Source organism: Thermobia domestica, chromosome 1 (assembly GCF_964235325.1).
Source record: "Thermobia domestica chromosome 1, izTheDome1.hap1.1, whole genome shotgun sequence".
NCBI classification, from domain to species: Eukaryota; Metazoa; Arthropoda; class Insecta; order Zygentoma; family Lepismatidae; genus Thermobia; species Thermobia domestica.
In genome coordinates this window covers 295,731,603-295,754,152 of record NC_137454.1, presented here as the reverse complement: position 1 = coordinate 295,754,152, position 22,550 = coordinate 295,731,603, and the positions used below count along the sequence as shown (strand labels likewise).

At 36.9% G+C, this 22,550-nt stretch overlaps 2 protein-coding genes across 8 annotated transcripts in view; one reads left to right on the top strand and one right to left on the bottom strand.

Annotated features, from left to right (window-relative positions):
- LOC145661522 (UBX domain-containing protein 11-like) overlaps nucleotides 1-11,904 on the bottom strand; it is a 136,708-nt gene extending 124,804 nt beyond the window's left edge. For 4 of the 7 annotated variants that reach the window (XR_014126897.1, XR_014126898.1, XM_081726840.1 and 1 more), the window contains exons 1-2: nucleotides 11,792-11,904; nucleotides 1,524-1,585 (exon numbers count right to left, since the gene is read on the bottom strand). Coding sequence is in view for 5 of the 7 variants with exons in the window: in XM_081726840.1 (XP_081582966.1) it covers nucleotides 1,524-1,543 (20 nt within the window). In the remaining 2 variants the exon portion in view is untranslated. Of the gene's footprint in view, nucleotides 1-1,523; nucleotides 1,586-3,139; nucleotides 3,160-10,975; nucleotides 10,998-11,377; nucleotides 11,622-11,791 lie in introns of those variants that run through there. The other 3 variants (XM_081726844.1, XM_081726849.1, XM_081726852.1) reach the window with 3 other exon arrangements.
- Nucleotides 11,905-15,039: 3,135 nt separating this feature from the next.
- Nucleotides 15,040-22,550, top strand: part of LOC145661517 (parkin coregulated gene protein) — a 31,360-nt gene continuing 23,849 nt past the window's right edge. The window contains exons 1-2 of the mRNA XM_081726836.1: nucleotides 15,040-15,517; nucleotides 16,481-16,483. Of these exons, the coding sequence (XP_081582962.1) occupies nucleotides 15,301-15,517; nucleotides 16,481-16,483 (220 nt within the window). The 5' untranslated portion in view covers nucleotides 15,040-15,300. The remainder of the gene's footprint in view (nucleotides 15,518-16,480; nucleotides 16,484-22,550) is intronic.

Sequence of the window (22,550 nt, the reverse complement as noted above, 5' to 3'; positions counted from 1 at the left end):
ACCCTGCAAAATCATTATCGTATTATATTCTTACAAGAAGACAGTTATAGATATGCGACAATCATTTTGGACGTGAGTGTACATAGAAATCCAGTGATTACAAGGCTCAGATTTTAAGGAATGTTGAACAGATTCAAATTAATGTTGTATTAACACTTTCCTTCGATCAGTTACATGAGATACTTGATACCTCCAAGGCGATACCTTTGTTTGTGTTTGACAGATAGCACCGATACAGATATCAGTGGAAAGCTTGAAAGAAATAAAAAAAACGTTGAAATGACAACAAAAATTACACTCACACACACACACTCGGCCACACAAATTATTATTAGTAAACACATAATATATTCAGATACATTAGGGAATACGAGAAACAAATAAAAGGTAAGAATAAAAATCAGCATTTTTGTCAGTTATCAGTAAGCCTAGAGGGATTCATGGATGGTCTGCTCAACCGACTTCTTGAATAGATTGACTGATTGAGATTGCTGGGTAGAAGATTGTTCCATGCACGGGTAGTGGATGCAAAGAACTATTTCGAGTAATATTTCGATAGGTGTAGTATGTTATATATATATATATTTAAAAAAAAACTATTGTATACAAAATACAATGCAACTGGTCTTACAATGTAGTATCACTGTTACGGAGTCCTCAATAAGTATAGTTAGGAGATATTAAGTGGGCTACAAAGGAGAAAATCCTAAGCAATTGTAGTAGATTCTTGGTCTTCTAATTTCGTTACTACTTACAAAAATAATTTACAATTTTAAAACAGGTCTATAGTCATCTTTAATATTTCAAACAGGCGAGTACACAATAAAATTTAAAACCAGATGAGTATAACAATAAAATATCGCAGAGTATGTAAAATATATATGGTCAAGTATACTGCATATATAATCTGAAGGTCAACCCTTTGGATTATAACATGTAACTACAGGGTGTTTCTAGTTGTACGCCCTCTTTCTAATAAACTTCCGAAGAGATGTGTGCTAATTTATCTAGGTACCTAGGTATAACATTTACCGCCTAACATCCTTCTTTGCTTTAGAAAAACAAATTTTGTTCATAATATTATTTATACGATTGTTTACTGGTTCAAATTGTGTATCTGCTGCTTCTCATTTGAAAGTAGAATACTTTGTTAAAGGAAATTTATTTCTTATGTCATATCATTCGAAAAGAAAATAAATATATGAGCACCTTGCTTCGGATGAATAAATATTTTCCATCTTTGCAACAAACGTAACATATATTAACTTACAAACATATGAGCACCTTGTTTTCGATGAATAGATTTTTTCCTTCTTTTCAACAACCCTAACACACATTACCTTACAAACACATGAGCACCTTGTTTTGAATGAATATATATATATTCCTTCTCTGCATAAACGTAACATATATTAGTTTTTGGTACAACGCAAAAATAAAGACCATACATATATACAGAGAAAAGCAACTTGCTTTCAAACTTACATCTATGGAAGTAAGTAAATAAAGTTTTCCCAACTTACCTTTTAAATGAAGGCAGCATAGTGAAGTACAGCTATTTACATCTAACGATATTTGGTACGTCCTAGAACAATATAATAAACCAGTGAAGTAGACATTACAAATACAATAGCACAGTCAACATCAAAACATACCAGGAAGAATAAGGTAAAAATGTTTTGTTGGTCTAAGCATTATTAAAACATAGCTATAGAAGGTCATCCTATGAAATTATTAGATCCTTGAATTCGACTGATACGTTTGGTTGGGTGGTTGGATAGGGGTTTAGTGTTCCTTTCAGCACCGAGGCTGTATGAGACGTGGACTAACAGCTTAACGTGGATTCCAGCGGGAATCGAACCTGACTCTCCCGCGCCGAAGATACATACGCTAACTATATGGCTACGAGAAAGCTCTTGTTGGTACACTGTATACACGGGGTACACAGTACAGGCGTAAGTTCTGTCAGTGAAACGCAAAGGTGTAGTACTGTGATAAATTTCAGTAACAAAGCCTGGCAATACTGTATGTACTAGCTGAGACGGTCCAGTTGTAACCAGTGTGCAGTATACCACTACCTGGCGACAGTGCAAGATAGGTGTGTATGAAGATCGAATCGCTGTTTTAACATTATGTCAGTGTGTAAAGCCAGCGAAAGAGGCTGCTACGACGTTGGAACCTACCTTTATCAATGAACGCTTTGTATTTAGAAAAACAGCAAGGTTCAAATAAACGGGTAGAGCTATTGATCGTGTCAGATCGGGCCGTCCAAGATGTAAACACAGAAAACAACTTCGTTCATGCAAGCAAGGATTCAACTCAACCATTAAGAGGAAGCAAAGAATTCACTTATTCTGCACGAAGATTTACACTTTAGTGTGTATAAGAGGTACACAAGTAATTTGTTAATTAACCCTCCGTGGTCACACTTACTCTTTTGTGACACGGAAGTCACACTGGGGTCCAATGGACCCCAGAAACTTGTCTTATTTAATGTTTTAGATATTTTTTGTTTGTTTGTTTTGTTTTTACTATTCTGTGATAGACGTAGCGTACCACCCATAACAATAGGCAGTACTGCCAATTGAATTTACATGGATGAGAAAGATTTCAAAAAACAACAGGAAAAAAATTAAAACTAAAAGTAATTTCTCTGGAGTCCTTCAGACCCCAGTGTGACTACGGAGGGTTAAAGGAGATACACTACATTCATCCCAAGCTTTGTTCAGGAAGTATGGTAGGCGTAAGTACCGCGAAATTCTCTTCACATATGAATATATATATTAACTTTGGTAGCATTAACGTTCTGCCATGGCGCCACAAGGAGAAGTCTTCATGCGTGCAGCTGAATAGATACATTTGAAACCTTATTCTTAGAAGAAAATACTCAACGTGATACCTGGCAGTATGTGGAATTAACAAAATTTTACTATCAAAATCTACCCATACCACACACTCGTTAGCAGAGAGATTGTTTTCTACTGTCAAGAGAAAAAAAAATCAAATTATTAAACATCTTGCTGTTTTAACAATCACAAAGAACTCAACAATAAAACTCAACTTCGATGATGTGATACAGAAGCGTGTTCAAGTAATAGTCACGTGTAAGTATTTACACTAATTACAAAGATAGACTTACGTTGTGAAGTTTTGTTCTCCCTTGTCACCAGAGGTTACAGCTGCTACACTATCTCAGAATATTCATGTATACTCTTTTATCAACATATTCTCCTTTTGAATAATTGTTCAATCGTTCCTAGGATTATTTATTTATTTGTTCTTTACATGTCTGTTTTAATTGTGATTAGATCTAAATAGCCTTGCTTGTCCAATGAAAAATACTATATTAAAAAGGATACATAGTTTAACAATATGGTGGCTACCAATACGGAGGACTTACGAGGGAACCTATCCAAGTGTAACTCTGACTTCGAGTCGAGACTATGGCCGTTGGATACGTTGTCCCAAAAGAACATAACACGAAAAGGAATACATCCTCGATCGCAACCGTTGCAAAGATATAAGTATGAAAAGTTAGAAATTGAGCTCCATACTATACATTACAAAGTCAGATTCCGGGTAAGATTTTTTCGGAAACGGTCGAGTAAGCAAACTCAGCGAATACATATCAAATTAGTGTGGGGAGCACAGCACCTTCTGAATGAAAAATCTGTGTCCCCGGGGCACTCGCAGGGTCCCAAATGAAATGAAATGAAATCTTTGAGTTTTACGTCCCATGGTTATGCCGATTAGGCTAAAGGAGACGGTGATAATGAGGGATGAGTGGAATGGTGGAATGAAGAAAGTGGGAGGAAACGGGGGAACCCCGAGAAAACCCACGAGCACGGTGTTTGTCCACCACAAAGTTCACTTGGCGGGGACTGGGATCGAACCCGGGACCCCAAGCACCAGAGGTGAACGCTCTACCACTGAGCCACCGCGCCCCCCAACACGCAGGGTCCCAGGCGGGATCCAACTCAAAATTTGCAAATGGAACCGGGGTCAAGTAGCATATTGTATGAAAGCTATTGTTAAATAAAAGAAGATAGAACAAATCTCAACTCTCCACGATAACCCTGTGCAAACGGGCAACTGGTCAAAATGTCAATACAACCTACATCAGAAAATCTATGGCCACGCTTCTAAGTCCGTTAAGTTGCGACAATAACAAAACAGAAAAACACGTTTGAAAGTGCAAGGTATTGAAGTAAAGCAAATTGCTGCAGAGTCTCTCACAGAGTACCTATTACAGTAAGGATCGTATTAAATGTGTTGATTATGCTAAAAGCCATAAGAGGACTGTGCACAGAAAGAATTCTAGACAAAAATTTTATCTTGTCAAATATATGGATTGGGTACAGCGTGTCTACCCAAACGTACTATTAGGGGAGGATGATTATTTGTGTCCTGTACACAAGGCGATTTGAAAGGCAGTATGAAAAATTTTGAGAGGTGAATCCTTCACTGTAGTCTAGATTTCACCGATAACGGCAGTTTTAATGGCGACACATTCATGTTTAGCATGTTAACTGTCTGGTTAATGGTTTCCAAATCTACATTCAGAGGAAAAATTCTTCATCCTGCTGGTGCATAATATCATGTTTACACCTTCTTCCATGGTCACCAATATCTCACACACATTTATGTTGTTCACGGTAAATATTCAAAGTAGCCTTTACACAAATAATCATCCTCTCCTAATACTACGTTTTGGCAGACGCGCTGTACGCAATACATATATTTTACCGCAAGATAAAATTTGTCAAGAATTCTTTCTGTACACAATCTTTTTATGCCTTTTAGAATAATCAACACATTTAATACGGTCCTTATTATAATAGAACTTCTCCATTGTTGTTCACTCAAACACTGTAACTAATGCACTACAATGGGTGATATCAATAAAAATAAGTAACTACTCCTGAGAAGTTCTGCTCGAGAATTGGAGTAACTACAGCTGGAGTAATCTCCCCCCCTCAATTTCGTATCAATAAAACAAGCCACTACTCAGGTCTACACTGCTCCAAATTTATGAACGTTCACTCGCGTTTCCTCTGCGCGTAGCAGTAAGTCGTACCAATAAAAGAAGTGATTACTCATTTCTCCCATCCGTCGCGCGGTCATTTCGTTGTTTTTAACCTATGGCGTAGTATCCTAAACGCCATGGAACGGGCAAGTAGCAACGACAGCTTCAATCAAAGTGCATTTGTGGATGTTATAAAAGAGTTTCCAGTGGTACTTTCAAAGTCACAGTTACCAGAAAGTAAACGAAGGAAAGCCGAAGCTTTGAAGGCAATTACAGTGAAATGCAACGAAATATCATATACATCTACGATTGCGACACAAATCCAAAAGAGCATCTTTAATATTCGAGCGAGAATAAAACAAAAAGTAAAAAGAAAAAACGGGAGACATGGAACAAACCTATTGGAGCTGACGGACGTTGATTCGAATCCAGCAATATCAAGATTAACACAAGCGCATATCACGTGTTGTCCAAGGTCTTTGTAGATTGTTTGGCTTTAAGAATGAAATCAGACACTTGGCCCCTTTGTTTCCTTTAAAAAAAAGTCCAGCCATTCACATCATAAAGCACGTCCATCTGATTGCGTTTTCCACACCATACGTGCCCCCTTTCGCCTTGACAAAAACAAAATACATTCTCATGTATACACCCTTTCTATCAACGATGAGTTGAGTTGACTTTGAGTTTAACGTCCGTAGCGAGGCTATATGAGACGGGACCCACTGATTAACGTAGAATCCGAACCACATGAGCTCCCGCCGGGAATCGAACGCGCGTCTCTCATGCCAAAGGCATGTACGCTAACGGCTTAGCCACAAAGGAGCTCTTCCTATTAGTGTATTCGTCTCCAAAATACTAAGTTTCTTTATTGCCACGTGTGTATAGTCAAGTGCTCCGATAGCACCCGGAAATGTATATAGTTCTTGCCACTCTGCTATTTGCATATTACGCACACTTCCGGAAACAATCCATTTTCAGATTTCGCAATAATCGCATCCATTACATTTGTAGTAGTCATAGACACAGTTCCTTGAGTTACACCAGAATCCCCTGACATTCCAACCTGGAATCCCGGATCACTCACGTAACACAAGAAAACCCGCATCTTTTCCTCATTACGTAGTGCACCATCCCGAATTTCGGTAGATTCTCCTAAAAAAATGTGCTAACAACTCTACATTTTCTTTCATGGACCTATAATGTTTTTTGTAATCTCCATTTGCAACACTTCTATGCAGTTTACAAGTTTTTCTACATAGCAAAACAACCATATACTCTGTCATATTTCGCACGGAGTCTCCTATTTAGCTTGCTCCACAAATTTGGAGAAATTACTAGCATCACAGAGGAGTCTTTGATTTTTATTGATATCAAACGCGGAGTAGTTACTCGGCTCGAGAATAGAGGTATGGTTACTTCAAAAGAGCGAGGCTTCTCCAAGGTCAGCCGAGAGGAGTAGTGCTCAGTTCTCTTTTTATTGATACCAATGCGAGCAACTACTACAAAATTGGGAATAATGAGTAACTTCTCCGTTTTATTGATATCACCCAATGTCATGTTACCAGTGAAAACAATTTTCATGGTTCCAGAGAACACTAGGACGATGTTCTCTACACTGAACCACGTAATGAACTGTTTCGTGGTTGAGTAAACATTCTTGAACAAGTTCGAACTTGATGCGTGGAGTTACGAGAGGTTTTGCAATAATACAATTTTTTTTTCTTTTTACTATTATTATTATTACGACAACTTACACAGACGTAGTTTTTATTCGACATTTGGTTTTACTAATGATGGCAAACATCAAGTCAAATTCACACTTAATGTTGCAAACTATCAATAACGCACGAGATAAAACTTTTTAATGAAATACATGTACGTTTTCGATAACTGTGGTGATGTGGGGAAAATTGTGCTTCATGTGATGTTTACATTAATTAATGAATACCAAATATCAAATAAAAACCACGGTGTCATTTGGAAACAAATAAAAGTTCTACCAAGTTGGTAACACTGCCAACCGAATTGGAACGCACGTAAAATTATCATATTGATACAAATCAACTTTCTGAAGTTCATCATAAGTTTAACACACAGTTCTGATTTAACGCGAAATTTATATTTTATTTTCCATTGTTGCAAGCCGATTTTGGGTCCCGAGTTGGAAACCCTGTAACTCAAAACCGACGCGGAAGAAGCATTGATCAAAACAAACAGAGAGTTAGAATTAAGATTGCAAGGAAAAGAAAAAGTAAGAAAAATTCCTGGCACTCTATTTGCAGACGATGTAGCATTGATGAGTACTAATATTGAAGATATTAAGGAAATGTTAGAAACAGTAGTTAGGAAAGGAGAAGAAACTGGTTTAAAACTAAATGAAGAAAAAAGCAAGTTCATGGTTTTTAGTGGAGACAGAGGATCAAAATATACAAGCAGGAAACATAGTAATAAGCAGGACTGAAAAAATAGAACTTTTAGGAATTACACTTGAAGAAGGAGAACAATACTTAGTTGAACATGAGAAAAAACTGAAAAATAAACTACAATAATATACAGCAATTATAAAAAAAATAAAGCAATGTGGTCATACAATAGATATGAGGTGTCAAGAATACTATGGAAACAAGTAGCAGTACCGGCGCTAACATATGCAAATGAAGTAATAACTTTAACGAAAAAAAAAAACAGGAGTATTTTACAAGCACAAAATCAAATAGGAAGGTTTACCCTAGGAGCAAATAAATTAAGTGCAAATGTAACAATAACAGGAGAGATGGAATGGAGTGATTTTGAAAAAAGAGAAATTATGAGTAAAATAAAATATCTTGGAAGATTAAAATTTATGGAAGGAACAAGATTAGTAAAAGTAGTGCATGAGGCCACTAAACATATAAGAAAAGGGGAGAATACAAAATGGTTTAGGAGAGTTAGGAAATCAGAAAAAAAAAATATGATCAAACTACCCGCTGGCACAGAGAAGAAAATTATAAAAATTGAAAAAAATCACAGAAAAAAAAATTAAAGAAAAAGCGCAGGAAAAGTGGTATGAAGAAGTTGTCAAGAAGAGCAGTTTGAAAGGAATATCAGGGTGTCTACTAAAATTCCAAAATGAAATTTCTTGACTTTTTCGTGACCTTTTCTTTACCAAATCATAAAATTTACTAACATTTTCAAGAGCGAATTTGCGTGCGAATTAGGCCGAATTTTCATCTATGCGATAGAAACGTACTTTGCTTGCGATTTGGTAGCGTCTAAAGCCGACCATAGACATTTTTGCTGGTGAATTTTGACGTTTTATAGAACAAAATTTTCCAATCTGTACTTACATTTGTACAGTTTAAACAATCGTGACCCAAAAGCTAAATTTCGTGACTTTCGTGACCGATAGACACCCTGAATATACACATATAAAAAGCGCTATGAGAAAATAAATTATATGGACAATGATTTACGAAGCATTTTACTTTTTAAAGCCAGGTCAGGGAGCCTTGAAACAGGGGTAAGATTGAAAAAATTTAAAGAAGTGAACGAAAAATGTCAACTATGTTTTAAAGATGAAAAACTAGAACACGTATTGTTAAAATGTGAAGAAACCCTAAAAATAAGGGAAAATTGGAAATGGAACGATGACATGGGAAAGGAAGGGAATTTGGTTAAATTACATCTTGAATTTTGGTGGAAAAAGAAAATGGAAAACGTTAAATGAAGAAAGAGCAGTACATTTTTTTCACTATTGATGTCAGGATTCACCTCTCTCTCTTTCAAATCGCCTTCTGTATAGGACCTAAATGCCCATAGGAAATATTTACATTTCAAATACAAAAATTGAAATTTCAATAATTAATTGCGAATGTTAGGGGCTGCAGCCGCATGAAGGGTTAACGGATATTAAATACTTAGGTACCTCTCCAATAGTTGAAAAAAAAAAAAAAAAAAAATTAAAAGGTGGGCTTTTTGAGAAAATGGCGTTCAAACTCTTCGAGACCAAACTCAGCGAGAAAATGGTCTTAATGAAAGTTTCAGCTTTTTATCATGCTATAACGTGGGATATAATAATCAGAAACGTAAGTCCTTTCCATTTTCAAGAGACTTTATGGAGTAGATTTCGATGCTAGGAGGAGATGGTTGATATTGCTCGTGAGGACAGAAAAAAAAAGTTTGAAGTTAGCAAAAATTTCACCAACGTTGGCAACATTGCGAATGAATTGCACGATTCCTATTGGACCAATAGACGAATTTTGGCCCTCCATCGAAACATACAACTTTATACTCTTCCTACTATTGCGATTATGTTACTAAGTACACTCGTTTCTCTACAATAAAATTTTTAATTTGACATGTTTTTCAGTTTTTCGAGCAATCCGAGAGGAGGGCAGCCATTTTGAAAGGCTGTATATCGAAGGAATTTTTTTTCAGTAAAAAGAAAAAGTATGGGTCATAATATTGCATGTAAATCCCATATAAAAAAATAAATGAAATCTGAGACTATGATGGGGGAAGGTTCTAGAACACAGGTCCCCCCACATAGGTTAATAGCTAGGTTGGTTCTTTTCTGTACCCAAGTTAATTATTTAATCCACATAATATTTCCGAGCGAACGTTAGCGAGTGAAGGTGGCTTAGAGCCCCGCAGGGCACGTTGCTTTCTGTCTTTATTACAGCTAAGTGGAAAGAGGGGCCTGTGTTCTAGAACCTTGCCCTATGATGGGGACCAATTGTGGTTTGCCTGAACGATTTGAAATGGAATCCGTCTTGTCTCATGTCTGTAAATATGTTGTAGGAATATAATTTGATAACGAATTCGTCCGGTATTTCTTATAATGTTAGTATGTGTATAATCGACAAAGACATGTATATGGCAAATTTCATGTCAAAAGAGCAATACAGAAGAACAATAAGACGGAAACAAAACTTTCTTGTCCAATTAGCAACATTTTGTTTTACTCATTCTAATTTTCGTTTTTATAATTCTTTTCCTATGAAATTTACAACAAATACATTTCCTGATTATACACATAGTATCAGTATTAAAAGCAACCTGCAAAGTCATTATCAAATTAAATTCTTACAAGAAAACAGTTATAAATATGCGACCACCATTTTGGACATGAGTGCATCTTAAATTGTAGTTCCATGTCCTATATTCCCTCTGTGCTCAAAAGGGACGCAAACCATCAAGAAACCTTAAACCTCAAGAAACAAACATTTGCAGCTTCTAATTTGAGGAGTAAAGTTACTTTTTGGAGTATGTTTTGCTGAAGGAGTCCAGAAGCACGTAAAATACACAAAATTTACATGAGAAATGGATGGCAAGGTTTTAGATTACTGGTCCCAATTCCCATTTAGCAGTAATAAAGACGGAAAACAACGTGCCCTGCGGGGCTCTAACCCGCCTTCACTCGCTAACGCTCGCTCGGCAATACTGTGTAAATTAAATGTATAAGCTTAAGTACAGAAAGAAACCAACCCAGCTACTAACCTACATGGGGGACCAGTAATCTAGAACCTTCCCGAAGTGGATGATGCAAGTACTTAGATGTAACATAACGTAACGAAATCTAACCAAACATAATTTAATCTAATATTAGCAGAAATAAGCGAAATTCTATCATTTTTCGAAAATTATGCTGAACCCCTACACTAACATAACAGGAACTTACCTAAACTAACCTAATATGAATAGAAATTACCAAAATTGTAACATTTTTTAGAAAAAAGAGCTGGACCCCTTCTGCTAAACATAGACATACTTCCTTTTTGTCTTGTCGACAGTGCATAAATCTGCACCGCTCTCTAAACAAATCTTATCACAGTAAATGAGAGCAAAATTTTTTGTATAATTTGAAATTTTAATTATTTTTCTGGTGGATGTTAGAAAGTGGTAATGTTGCTATATACGAACCCGATGCCCACAATTTTTATAATGTTCAGCAAATCAATTACAACGTACCAAACTTTAGCTTTATCTAGAACTAGTCCTTCTTCCCTTATCGTTACTACACATGATTTAAGCGAACGGAAAAGAAACCGGAAGATATACTCCTGTTGACCGACGCGTCAAGTGAACTTTGTGGTGGACAAACACCGTGTGTCTGGGTTTCCTCGAGGTTCTCCCGTTTCCTTCCACTTTCTATATTCCACCATTTTATTCATTTATCATCACCGTCTCCTTTAGCCTAACCGCAATAATCGTGGAACGTAAAACTCAAAGATTACATTTCCTTTTCGTTTGACCGACTTGTTCCAAGATCTTGGATCCATCCTTCGACAACATTCAAATAATCATACTTGTCTTCAACAAAGTTGATTATACACGTACAATTTTAAAAATGAAGCAAGAATCACTATTTACCAATGTCATACAATTATTCGACTGATTCTTCTCAACATTATGACTTTCCCTATCAAGAATTTCTGTTAAAATTGTGTTGAATATCGATATTCCGTTATCCACCAGTGCCGACTTCGTGAAATTGTAAATTTTTACATACGTCATTTATTGCAAGCTTATCTGGTAGGTAGAACAGTAGTTTATAATTATGAGATAAATTCTTTTGATTTCTTTTTTCTGCCAAGAGTACAAGTGGCAAAATATAATAATTTTATTCGCGAGTCCAACTTTATTTCGTGCTGGCGGCGGTAATCACTGTACTTATGAGTACGTTAATATCCAATTCCAAATATTCGTAATAATTACAAGATAAGTTAAGAATGTACCATTATAAATCAAATAAATTAAATTTCGACAAATTTTATAAATACTCACCCTCCTTTCAAAGCATCTTGTGATCTTTCTGTCCTATTTTAATGATCACTCAAAATTTGACGTAACGTTGCCTAGCAACGGGTACGTGAAGGCGAATAGGAAGGAAATGCAGAGTTGCCATTTAACAAACATAAAATTACAGGGTTGTGTGCTTGAACGGGCACATCAAACCTGGTTCGCGTCAACGCAGCGCAAATTTTGTAATTTAGTTTGTCATAATCGGCATAATGAAAACCGTATTTATCATGGGTCAACATGGAGCATGGCTCGGGATAGCAGGTATTTGTTTGGATTTTTTGGGATCAATTCGTTTTTCATACTCCAGTTAGGAAATTGCAGAAATTTGGCAGCAAACATTGATATTCACTACGGCATTTTCCAACGGTCCGGGGCGTTAAGAATGATGATAGTTAAAAAGACTTTTGTGTTGCATTACTGTATGCAAAATTTTGCATAGACTAGTACTGAATGTCCCCAAACCCAACGTGTAGTGGGCAATTTATTACATGGTTCTCATTTAGTATACGTCTTGGCATTTGTAGAAAGTATCGCAACGCAAGGAATACTTAGAACAATTATAATTGCTCTACCAATTAGCCCAACCTTAAACGCATATTTTGTGTTGCGTTGATGCAAACCGTTACGGTACGATATTACCTATCATATTCTCGAAAATACATGAGTATATTAAAATTGAATATAAAAACACAAATTTCTATGTTTGAATTTAAAATTAACTAACTTATTATCTTTTAACTTTCACTATGCCATTTTTATTTTGAAAGGAGATTATCAAAATACAGCAAATTCAGTGGGTGAAATTATTGTTTACCATTTTTATTGTGTGGTTAGCAACACTGTAGACATCAGATGAGTTGAAGATAAAGTTGACAGTCGATTAAATTAGTCAAACGTAACTGCCGAAAAATGCATTCCTTCAATAAATCTGAAAGATCTTTCTTTTTTCTTTATTTCTTGTTATATCAATGTCAACTGTAACCATCCAATATCCATTGATTCTTTCTGATGGCATTGTATTATTACGAGTTTTATTATCGGTACCAGGCAGGCCCGTATCCAGGGGGGTCTGATGGGGGACGGCCCCCTCTAAATTTTTGCTGGCCCCTCTAAAAATTTTACGATAGGCTTAGATATGAACTATAATATGGTGATGAAATATAATATGGTTGGATCGGCTCCCCCCCTAACTTCAGCCGGGCCCCCTTAAATTTTTGGGCTGGCTACCGGCCTGGTACCAGGGTTGCAAGTTTTTAATTTTTTTTTTTTTTTTTTTTGAAAGGAATAAATTCTTTTCTATGTGATTACTGTAGAGGTACAAATATTCTATACTCTTTTTTCTTGCTAAAATCGTTGTTTCATATTATTGTGGTGACTTAACATTTCATTCTTGCAACATTTCGGGTCAATTTTGGACATTTCAAAATTAAAATAAATATGATATGCTGTGCGAAGGCCAGCTTACCGTTTATTAGTTGGATTGCAGTTTAGTGTCCTTTCAACGCCGATGCTATTGGAGATGTAGACCTACAGTTTAAGATGGAATTCGAACCACCGTCATGCGTTCAAATTTCTCAGTTTTCCCACCCGAAACCCTGTACGCTAAAGGCGTACTAGACACCCATTTTTTAAATAAGACTTTATCTAGACCAGCGAAGAGATAGCTTATCACGTATGTGGTCATAGTGTTTGTTGCTTTAATGACGATGCAATTGCATTTGGCGCGAGCTGGGATCGATCCAGAAATTTTACGCACCAGAGGTGAGCACTCTACCTTTAAGATACCGTGACACTTTTAAAGTTTCGTTTTATTGTTTATATATTCAAGTTTTTATTCATTTTTCTCTGTTTTAGAAGTTTTATTTTAAATCATTGTTGCTAAGTTGGCCGCTTCATGATGGGAATAAATTCCATCGGTGCTGATGTTCCCATTGACCCCTCCTTACATCGACTAATCAATCAAAAATCCATATTTAAAAAAAAAATAATAACGAATAGCTTTCAGACAGTGAAGACCATCAAAAATAGAAATTGAGCTAAATAATGGGTGCAAAATTCAATTTGTAAATACTCGTGAGTTTTCTTTAATAGCCCATAAATCCGGGGAGCATTAAATGACCTCCGAATAGCCAGCCACTCCAAGTTTTGCACTATACGAAAGCTCCTGAAAGGAATCAGTAGTTCTTTTATGGTATTATTGTCTAATCTTCATTGTCTATATTACCCACCATTTGAAGAAAATGGAGTAAGCTAAGCGAAAACTTCTAAACCGGGAGAAGGAAGTTTTATTGTGATAGTTTTCAGGGCCGAATTAACCCATCTAGAAGCAGGCTCCCAACCAGAGGGGGCTCGGGGGACTGGCCCCCTAAATTTCGTGGCCCCTCCAGACATCGATACAGAACGCTATTATTAATACAAAAAACACAATTTAAATATTTGTAAGATAATTTTTAATGACTTGGCTCCCCTAACATATTCATGGACCCCAAAACCTCTGTGGCTCGTTTCGGGCCTGTCTGGAAGCCCGAGGCTACAAAAATGTGTGGCCCCTCCTGACTTCGCCTAATAGGCCTACTTTTCGTGAAAGTACAGTAGAAAAATTAATGGAATATGTTTCATATTTTTGGTCATATTTTATTTTATGATGATCGTATCTTTATTATTCTTTTTACTGGAGGCCCGGAGCTACAGCTCCAATATGCCCTTCTTTAATCCGGTCCTGCTAGTTTTTACTCACGTTACACGTCAAATACGGTTCTGGTTTCAGGACTGTTAAGTGAATCATCAAAAAACTTTCGAAATTTTTACATGCATACCTATGAAGTAGTTCCACAAAATGTTTCGTGAATTATGTCTGTGCCATTTTGATAGTTGCATAATTTGAATGAAATACGGAATTATCGCCGCAAAAATGTTTGATCAATAATTAGTGAAAGGGGGGTGAATTCTTACCAGATTTGCAAAAAATTATCATCGGGAAAATGAAAAATCTACTTAGATGACGTAATGCCCTGCCTTTCCATCGAATAAATTAGGTCTTGTTGATATATATAATTCACGTAAATCACGTAAGCTTCTAGAGATCATCAAGTAATTTGCATTGAAAAAAAAAAAAAGTGAAGATAAGGAATCCTATATTTCAACGTGCTCATCAGCGCTTACTGAGATTACGATACGTAAACTTTTCATTGATTGTCGCAGACAGTGATGTTATTTTGTTTACAAGTTGCTGTTGCGTAGCAACGAATAAACTGAATCGAGAGTATTCGTTCTCGTAAGCTTCCTCGCCGCGTTGAACAACCAATTTTTTATTGTATATTGAAATAATCGCAGAGTTTGGTTAGGCCTCGGTGTACGAAAATTTTCTGGAAAAACAAATTTTGTTCATATTGCTTCAAGTGTCTAAATACGAGCATGCTTATATACATATAACTAGGAGGAAGAAGTAATCTACGGTGTGTGTGCTAACGAATACGACAATTGTGATAAATATGCCTACCTCGTCCAAGAAAGAACCTTCTCCTCGTGTGGTTCCTGGATTCACAGTTCAATCAAGACAGAAAAATACAATTGTAGAAGGACCACCGAAGGCAAAACTTAAAATGCAAATGCCCAAAACAACACAATTTAGGAAATTTTACGAAAGAGGAGATCTTCCCATATCCATGGAGTTCGAGTCTGGCGGGTACAGAGTAGGATGGAAGGAAAGTATTTTCCCACTTATATTCCGAATTTAAAATATAGTGTATTATAGTATTAGGCTAGTTACTTTCAATGTAGTCTGAAATCATGAACAGGTTCCACAAGTGAAAATAAGGATAATAATAATTATTATTTTTTTCATATTAAAAGGCCCCTACTACTTGATGCTTATTTTAGTTTAATATCCCTTTTCAGCAATAAGTGTATATGAGGCACGAATTTACAACTTACATTATCAAAATAACATGTATACTCGAATCTGGGTCTTCAGTGTCAAAGGTTAGATCGTTAATCACTTAAGCACGAGGAAGTTCTGATTTCAATTAAAGTCTATACACTATGGACGCAGGCCCGTAGCTAGGAAGTGGCCACGGAGGCTCAGCCCCCTTGCAAAAAACAAATTATATATATATATATATATATATATATAAATGAACGTAAGAACTCAAGTTAGTCCCCTCCCGCAAAAAAATGATATGGGCTCCCCTGTCTTACTGTTCTGGCTGCGATGGAAGTATGGAAGTCTGGGAAGATAATAAAAATCAAAATAATTAAATGATTTCATAAGATTAACCGTTTCGTGTCTACAATCTACCATATATTTGCAGGAGCAGAGGTGTTTAAAATATTGGTATAGATCCATTATTACCCAACGAAATCAGACATTAATTATGCCGGAACCAGTGTCGTGGTTCTACGTATAACCCAGCTTTCTTGGAAGCTAGATAGCATTTTTGATTGAGAGTTAATGGGACGTCAACATCGAGGCTATTTGTCCCCGTCATGATCAACACTGACTATACGTTTTAAAAATAACCGAAAGCAAGAGATTTTAAAAAATAATAATAAATTATGAGAATAAATATATATAGGGCTAACAATAAAATGAAGACGGCATTGCAGATGATATGGGGCTTGTTGCCAAATCCGATGAGAAAATCAATAAGATGTTAGAAAACTTGAGGAAAGGCTGTGAAGAATATAATGGGATGAAAATAAATACAGTATTTAGCATATTATAGATGATTATAGTTAGCAATAATGAGGCAATGTAATTTGAAGTTCGATGGAATCACGTTAGAGCTGCCGGATCTTATCTTATTGTTTTTTAACAAAACTTTTCTGTATCAGCTTAATCGTACTACGTTTAGTTAGATGCTACGTTTAGTTTATTTGTGCACTATTATTTATGTTCTTTTGAAAACAAATTGTTGAGCTTTAAGTTGAAAACCTAATCACGCAATTAATGGAGAATCCAGATGTATCAGTATATATTATTACCGGGGCAGTACTCAAGGTTGCCGAATTCTCTGTAACTATGGGGGGGGGGGGCATTCATAAAAAAATATATAAGAATACATATACCAATAAAAATACATATAAAAATATGTATTCATAAAAATACATGGGGGCCCACATGAGCTTTGGGAGGCCCGGGCACCCTTGGCTCCCCAGGATCGGCGCCCTTGGCAGTACTTGGGTTCGTAAGTTGGAGAAATAATACCGAATGCCTGTGCTTACATAAATTGAAATCCAAATTATTTTTTTATTATAAAAGGGAAACGTCCCAGTATGTGAGTAACATTAATTCTTAATATTAAGGTAGGAAAAGAAATTTCTGTCGCTTTTTCATCCACCACCTTCGAACATCGATATGTCACCTAAGACGTACCTGGAAGATCAAAAATAGTCTCCATCAGCATCAACGACCTTCTGCCAACATTCTGGAAGCCCATGGATTCGATCGCGGTAGAACTTGGTGGGCCGTGAAGCGAAGAAGGTATCAAATGCATTTTGCACCTCTACTAGGGATTTGAACTGGAGTCATCTAAGGTGATTATCCAAAGAATTGAACAGGTGATAATGGGACGGTGCAATGTTCGGGGAATATGGCGGATACAATAGTGTTTCCCATCCAAGGCGTCTCGGATAGTGTTGTAAAATTTCCGGAAATTTTGAACCTGTTGATGAAAAACAGTTTTATCCGGTTTCTTTTCGGAAAGTTTGAAAAAATTTGAAAAAATAAAAATCTTTGTATTAGGTTAATTTTACTAATAATGGAACCGTTTTTTTTTTTTTCGAATGGGTGAAAACTGAAAGTTCAGAAATTTCAATATTGCGAATATTAAAAAAAAAAAAAAAAAAAAAAAAAGACCACTCGAAGAAAATAAAATTTGCAATTATTCTTAAAATTTAAAGACAGAAGTTTTATGGCTGACAAACATCGTGTGCATAGGTTTTCTCGGGGTTTTCCTGTTTCCTCCCACTTTCTTCATTCCACTATTTCATTCATTTCTCATCATCACCACCGTCTCCTTTAGCCTAGCTGGCATAACCGTGGGAACTAAAACAGAGATGTCATTAAAAAAAAGAAAGAAAGAAAGAAAAGCACTATTAATAAAAGAGAAACACATGAGGGGACGTAACAATAATAGTTTTTTTTTCGGTTTTTGAAATACATGTTCACTTGTTTGCCCAAGTTACAAAATGTTGCTGGACCAATCACAATCCGCCATGAATTTCCAGCTACGCAGTGCAGATTCCGGAAGAATAATTTGCGAATACATTCTGTGCTAATGGAAGCCTGCTGGTGCGAAAAATTGTTTTCCTGGATTTTTATTGGACAAGCAACGGATCCTCGTAAGTATTTAAAAGGTACGCAGTGTTGTTGGAAATATATACTGGATTCTTGGTGATCCAACAAAAAAAATATGGGTGAGGTGTACTGAAATTACCAAAATGCAATAATTGATATCCCTGAGCAACTACTACGCTGCAAAACTTGATATCCCTCATTAACCGTTGATTACTGAAAATTCAGCATGATTCAGTCAACAAATGGTAACCCTTACCCGAAAATAATAATGGATTATCCAAAAGCGAATGGAAAATACCCAGAAGGAATTGCAAAATCATAGAAACAGAATGTGGCAAGCAACGTACAGATCGTGACAGAAAACACAGTGCAACTTACCTCCTTATTTCCCCACGACGACACAGTCGTGTCATCTTTGGGACAATACTTACTTCCTGAGTCATTCAACAATAAATCATCTTCATTGAATTGGCTGTAAAAAAACATCTAACGTGCAAATTCTTTTCTTTTTGGATGGGAATAGGGATGCGCCTGAGACGACTCGAGACAAGATTTTCTTAACAAAATTCGAGTCGAGACACGGCTCTTCCAATAGAAAAATATACATTTTTCGAGTCGAGACATCACTTTTACAGCACATTTTCGAGACGAAACAGCCACATATCTTGTCTCGTGCGCATCCCTAGATGGCTCCTCTTTGCCTGCCATCGTAACTATTGGCTATCATCTTATGCACTCCAAAAAGTTACAAAGACGCTTACCATAAGTGAATATTACTGTGATCTATAGAGCACAATTTGAACTTGGACAAGATTAAACGAAGTAGTATGCTTTGCTCTCTATCGGGTACTGCATAACTCAGAAATTGAAAATTTGTTGGTTACCATGTTGTTGCCTCACACCCTTCATATGTCTGGCCACTGTTCGCCTCAATAGCTACCTGAAGATCTTCATTCTTTTACATGAGTTGGTCTTCCGGCACGTGGTGCGTCTTCGAGTGTGTGGCTACCGTCCTTAAATTTGTTAAACCACCGCTGTACTGTCCGCGTAGTCACGGCAGGCGTTCTTTCAGAAAAAATGTTCCGTGGGGGCACTGTTGGTACTTTTCTATTTATTATTATATTGTAAACGGCATTATTTTGGTCTCCGGGGGGCACTCTCAGAGCTCCGGGAGTCAGTGCCCCCCAAAAACAGGTCTGGAAGAAACACTGGTCACGGAACCCTCACCAAAGGCCTTCCGCCCCGCTGCAGCGGCATTTGACCCTAGTTTGAACTCGTACAGTTTGAACTCGAGTTTGAGCCTTTATGACGCTCTGTGGAGGTTCCATATTCACACTGTCCTTACGCAAGATCACGGTGTAACTGAACTGCCACAACCAGTAGTGTGTTGGATATATCCACACCAACAACTGACCTTCGCCTTATCTCCATTCGCATTCAACTCACGGTATGAGGGCTAATTGAACACAGACCTCCACAAAAACTTTCTTGGTTACCTTTATAGTACTCAGTTCAAGCTGTTTCTTTAAATCATATCAATTTTATTAAAGGCGAATTCTGTAGGGGTAGGGTGTTTCAATATTTCTGCCAAAAGTACAGTATATTCAGTATTTTTATCATTACCCTTTTATTGAAATAAATATTCTAAGGAGAAAGAATATTCAAATATTTCCCATAAACCTATTCTCCACGTATGAAGAATGGGCATTTCAATTAGTTATTTAGTTTATTCCTCATCATTTTGAGCTCATTCTCCATGCCACCTGTTCGTGCAATAAAAAGAAACTGAATATGTAAGTTGTATTTTTCATTTTTATAATATGTCGGTTAAATAAGTTGCTCCGCAGTGGATTATAGCAAAGAGATACATAGATACACTCCACTACAATGAATGTTGAAAATGGTTGAAGGGATAGGTCATTCTAATGCATATTTTCTTTGTGAACACTCGAAGTAAAGATTGAGGATCGATCAATTGTATGTACTGTCCCAAGTAGCAAGAAAGCTTTCAGCCAGTTGGCATATGCTTGGCTTTTGGCTTGCTACTCTTGCTCTTTCAACGTGTTCTTTCATACAATCTGCCTTTTGTTGTACTTGTAAGCGATACTTTAGATCCTTCGCAGAGCTTCATTGCATTACTGGCCGTTCATTGGTCAGAGACTTGACGCAAGCGTAAAACGCTTGGGTCAAGCATGAATGGAACACTAAATTCAAAGTTGCCCCCATGCAACTTTGTTACTGGAATCCAGCTTGCGGCATGCTTGCACGCTTACCAATCAACTCGGATGCAAGTTTGCCGACTTCCAATGCAAGCTTACAGCAAGCGGTTAGCAAGTTGTTTCTGCTACTAGGGGCACCTTGTATGTGATAGCATCCCTCAGTACTTAAATAGTTTTAGGTCGATCTTGATACTGTTGACCACTTTCCTATGAATAATGGTCTCTAGCTACCCGCAAGAAACACGTGTTCAACCAAAAAAACACTTGTTGCTCCATTGTTAACATCGTAACACATACGGGCCACTCCACCTCTGGACTCCAAAACGCCAGTCCATGGGGCTACAGATATCTATCCTGTCCCAGTTCTAAAATGTTCAAAACGCAGGAAAAGTCATGATTACTATCTTTTGTAACAACAGAGATATGATGCTGATTGACTTTGTAGAACGTGGCGCCATTCCACCACCACGTCTCTGTTCATACAGAGGCACTTTTCCCTGTTTCTACCCAGTCTTCTTTATAGCTATTAGTATGATCCTACTGTTTACGCTTCACTATTTTTGCACATTCTCTTCTTGCAGGTTTCTTCCTAACACTTTCTTGGAATGATCTTAATTTCTTCTATTCCAGTCTCCACCGTCTAATTTTCGGCTCTTCTCTTCGCAGCTTCCTATTGTATGTACTCGCAAGCTTCCAGTGTATTTTTACCATTCTATGCTGCAGGGACAGGATTACACCATTTATTATTTATTACTGTAGTTCTTAATTTCCTTGGGGTATTTGGAAATGAGCATACACTGTGGAGATTCACTACAAGAAAACTAGTTTAGCTTAAATAGTTGAAATATCGATAAACATAAAAAATAAGTTTCTTAGATAGAAATATCATTTTCTTCAATGTAAGAGATAGGAAAGGAAATTCGTCTGCAGAAACCATATAATTTATTTAAATTTATTTCCTACAGGAGTAACATAAAGCTCACGGCCAGTTGAGAGGGAGCGCAAAATGGTCCCACAATTCACTGTTCTTGCAAGATTGTTATAGATAATGTACAGGGCGGTCCGGAAGTGGGCATACCCCCCTTTGGTTTCAACAGTATAGTGTTAGTTATGGTAGAATGTCTGTACACAGTTACCTTGAAGTTTTCAGTCTTAAGAGTCAAACATCGGTATGATCAGCATCCATGTCGTAACACAGCTGAATTCTGCGTCAAGTTCTCGCAGATGTTTTGCGGAGATACCCCGGAGTTACGAGGGTCAAGGCGTGTTCCACAGCTGTTCGTAATTTCTGCGTTGTGTGATATCGAGTGTTTCTTACTCGTTTCTCTATGAAACCCCAGAGAGCATTGTCTGGTGTAATCAGATCGGAACTTCTTGGAGGCCAGGCAAAGGGAGCTGTTGAAGATGCACAACCTCTTCCAATTCAGCGGCCAGGAAACGTCTAATTCAGATAATTGTGCACGTGAATTTACCAAGTAGAAAACAGCAGAAAACAAATGAACATGGATACCAATGTTGCCAAGCAATGTTATCAGACAATGCCAAGCAATGTTACCAAACTAATGTGGATTAAACCTAAAACCGTCAGAAAACACCAAGTAAGGGTACGCCCACTTCCGGACCACGCTGTAGAAATTTCAAGTTTCGTAGGTAGTAGCATTCATTTCATCATTACACAACAAGTCTACATCTACGTCCTCAGAATCAGAATTTTCTGAATTCAAGAACCTAGGCTCCTTTCGTCGTCCACTTTCTTTATTCTACCGTTTCATTCATTTTCATCTTCATCGTCTCCTTTGGCCTACACGGTATAACTGTGGGACGCAAAACTGAACAATTTCATTTTTTTTCCTTGCTTGACCCCATTGCTATGTACTGATTAGCTGCATTTGTGACATCCTTCGTGTTGCCGACGATATCCTTTAAGATTTCCAAACTATACTATTCGTAAATATCAGAAGTCTTATAGAACGGCATTGTCCGTCCGTTTGTCGACAGGTATCAGAGTAAAAACGGTAAGAGATATCGAGTTTTTTTTTTTTTTCAATCGATTCAGAGTCCCAAGAATAGGCTCCATCTCCTCCGTTAATTCTCTATTCAAATCGGAATTGGTTGTTTAAATTAGCATTTCTGGTTTTCTGGTTTCAGCGTTTATCGCGATATAACGAAGATGGTAAAAGATAGAGAGAATCTTTTTATTGTTGTTGTTGTTTTTGTAAATCAT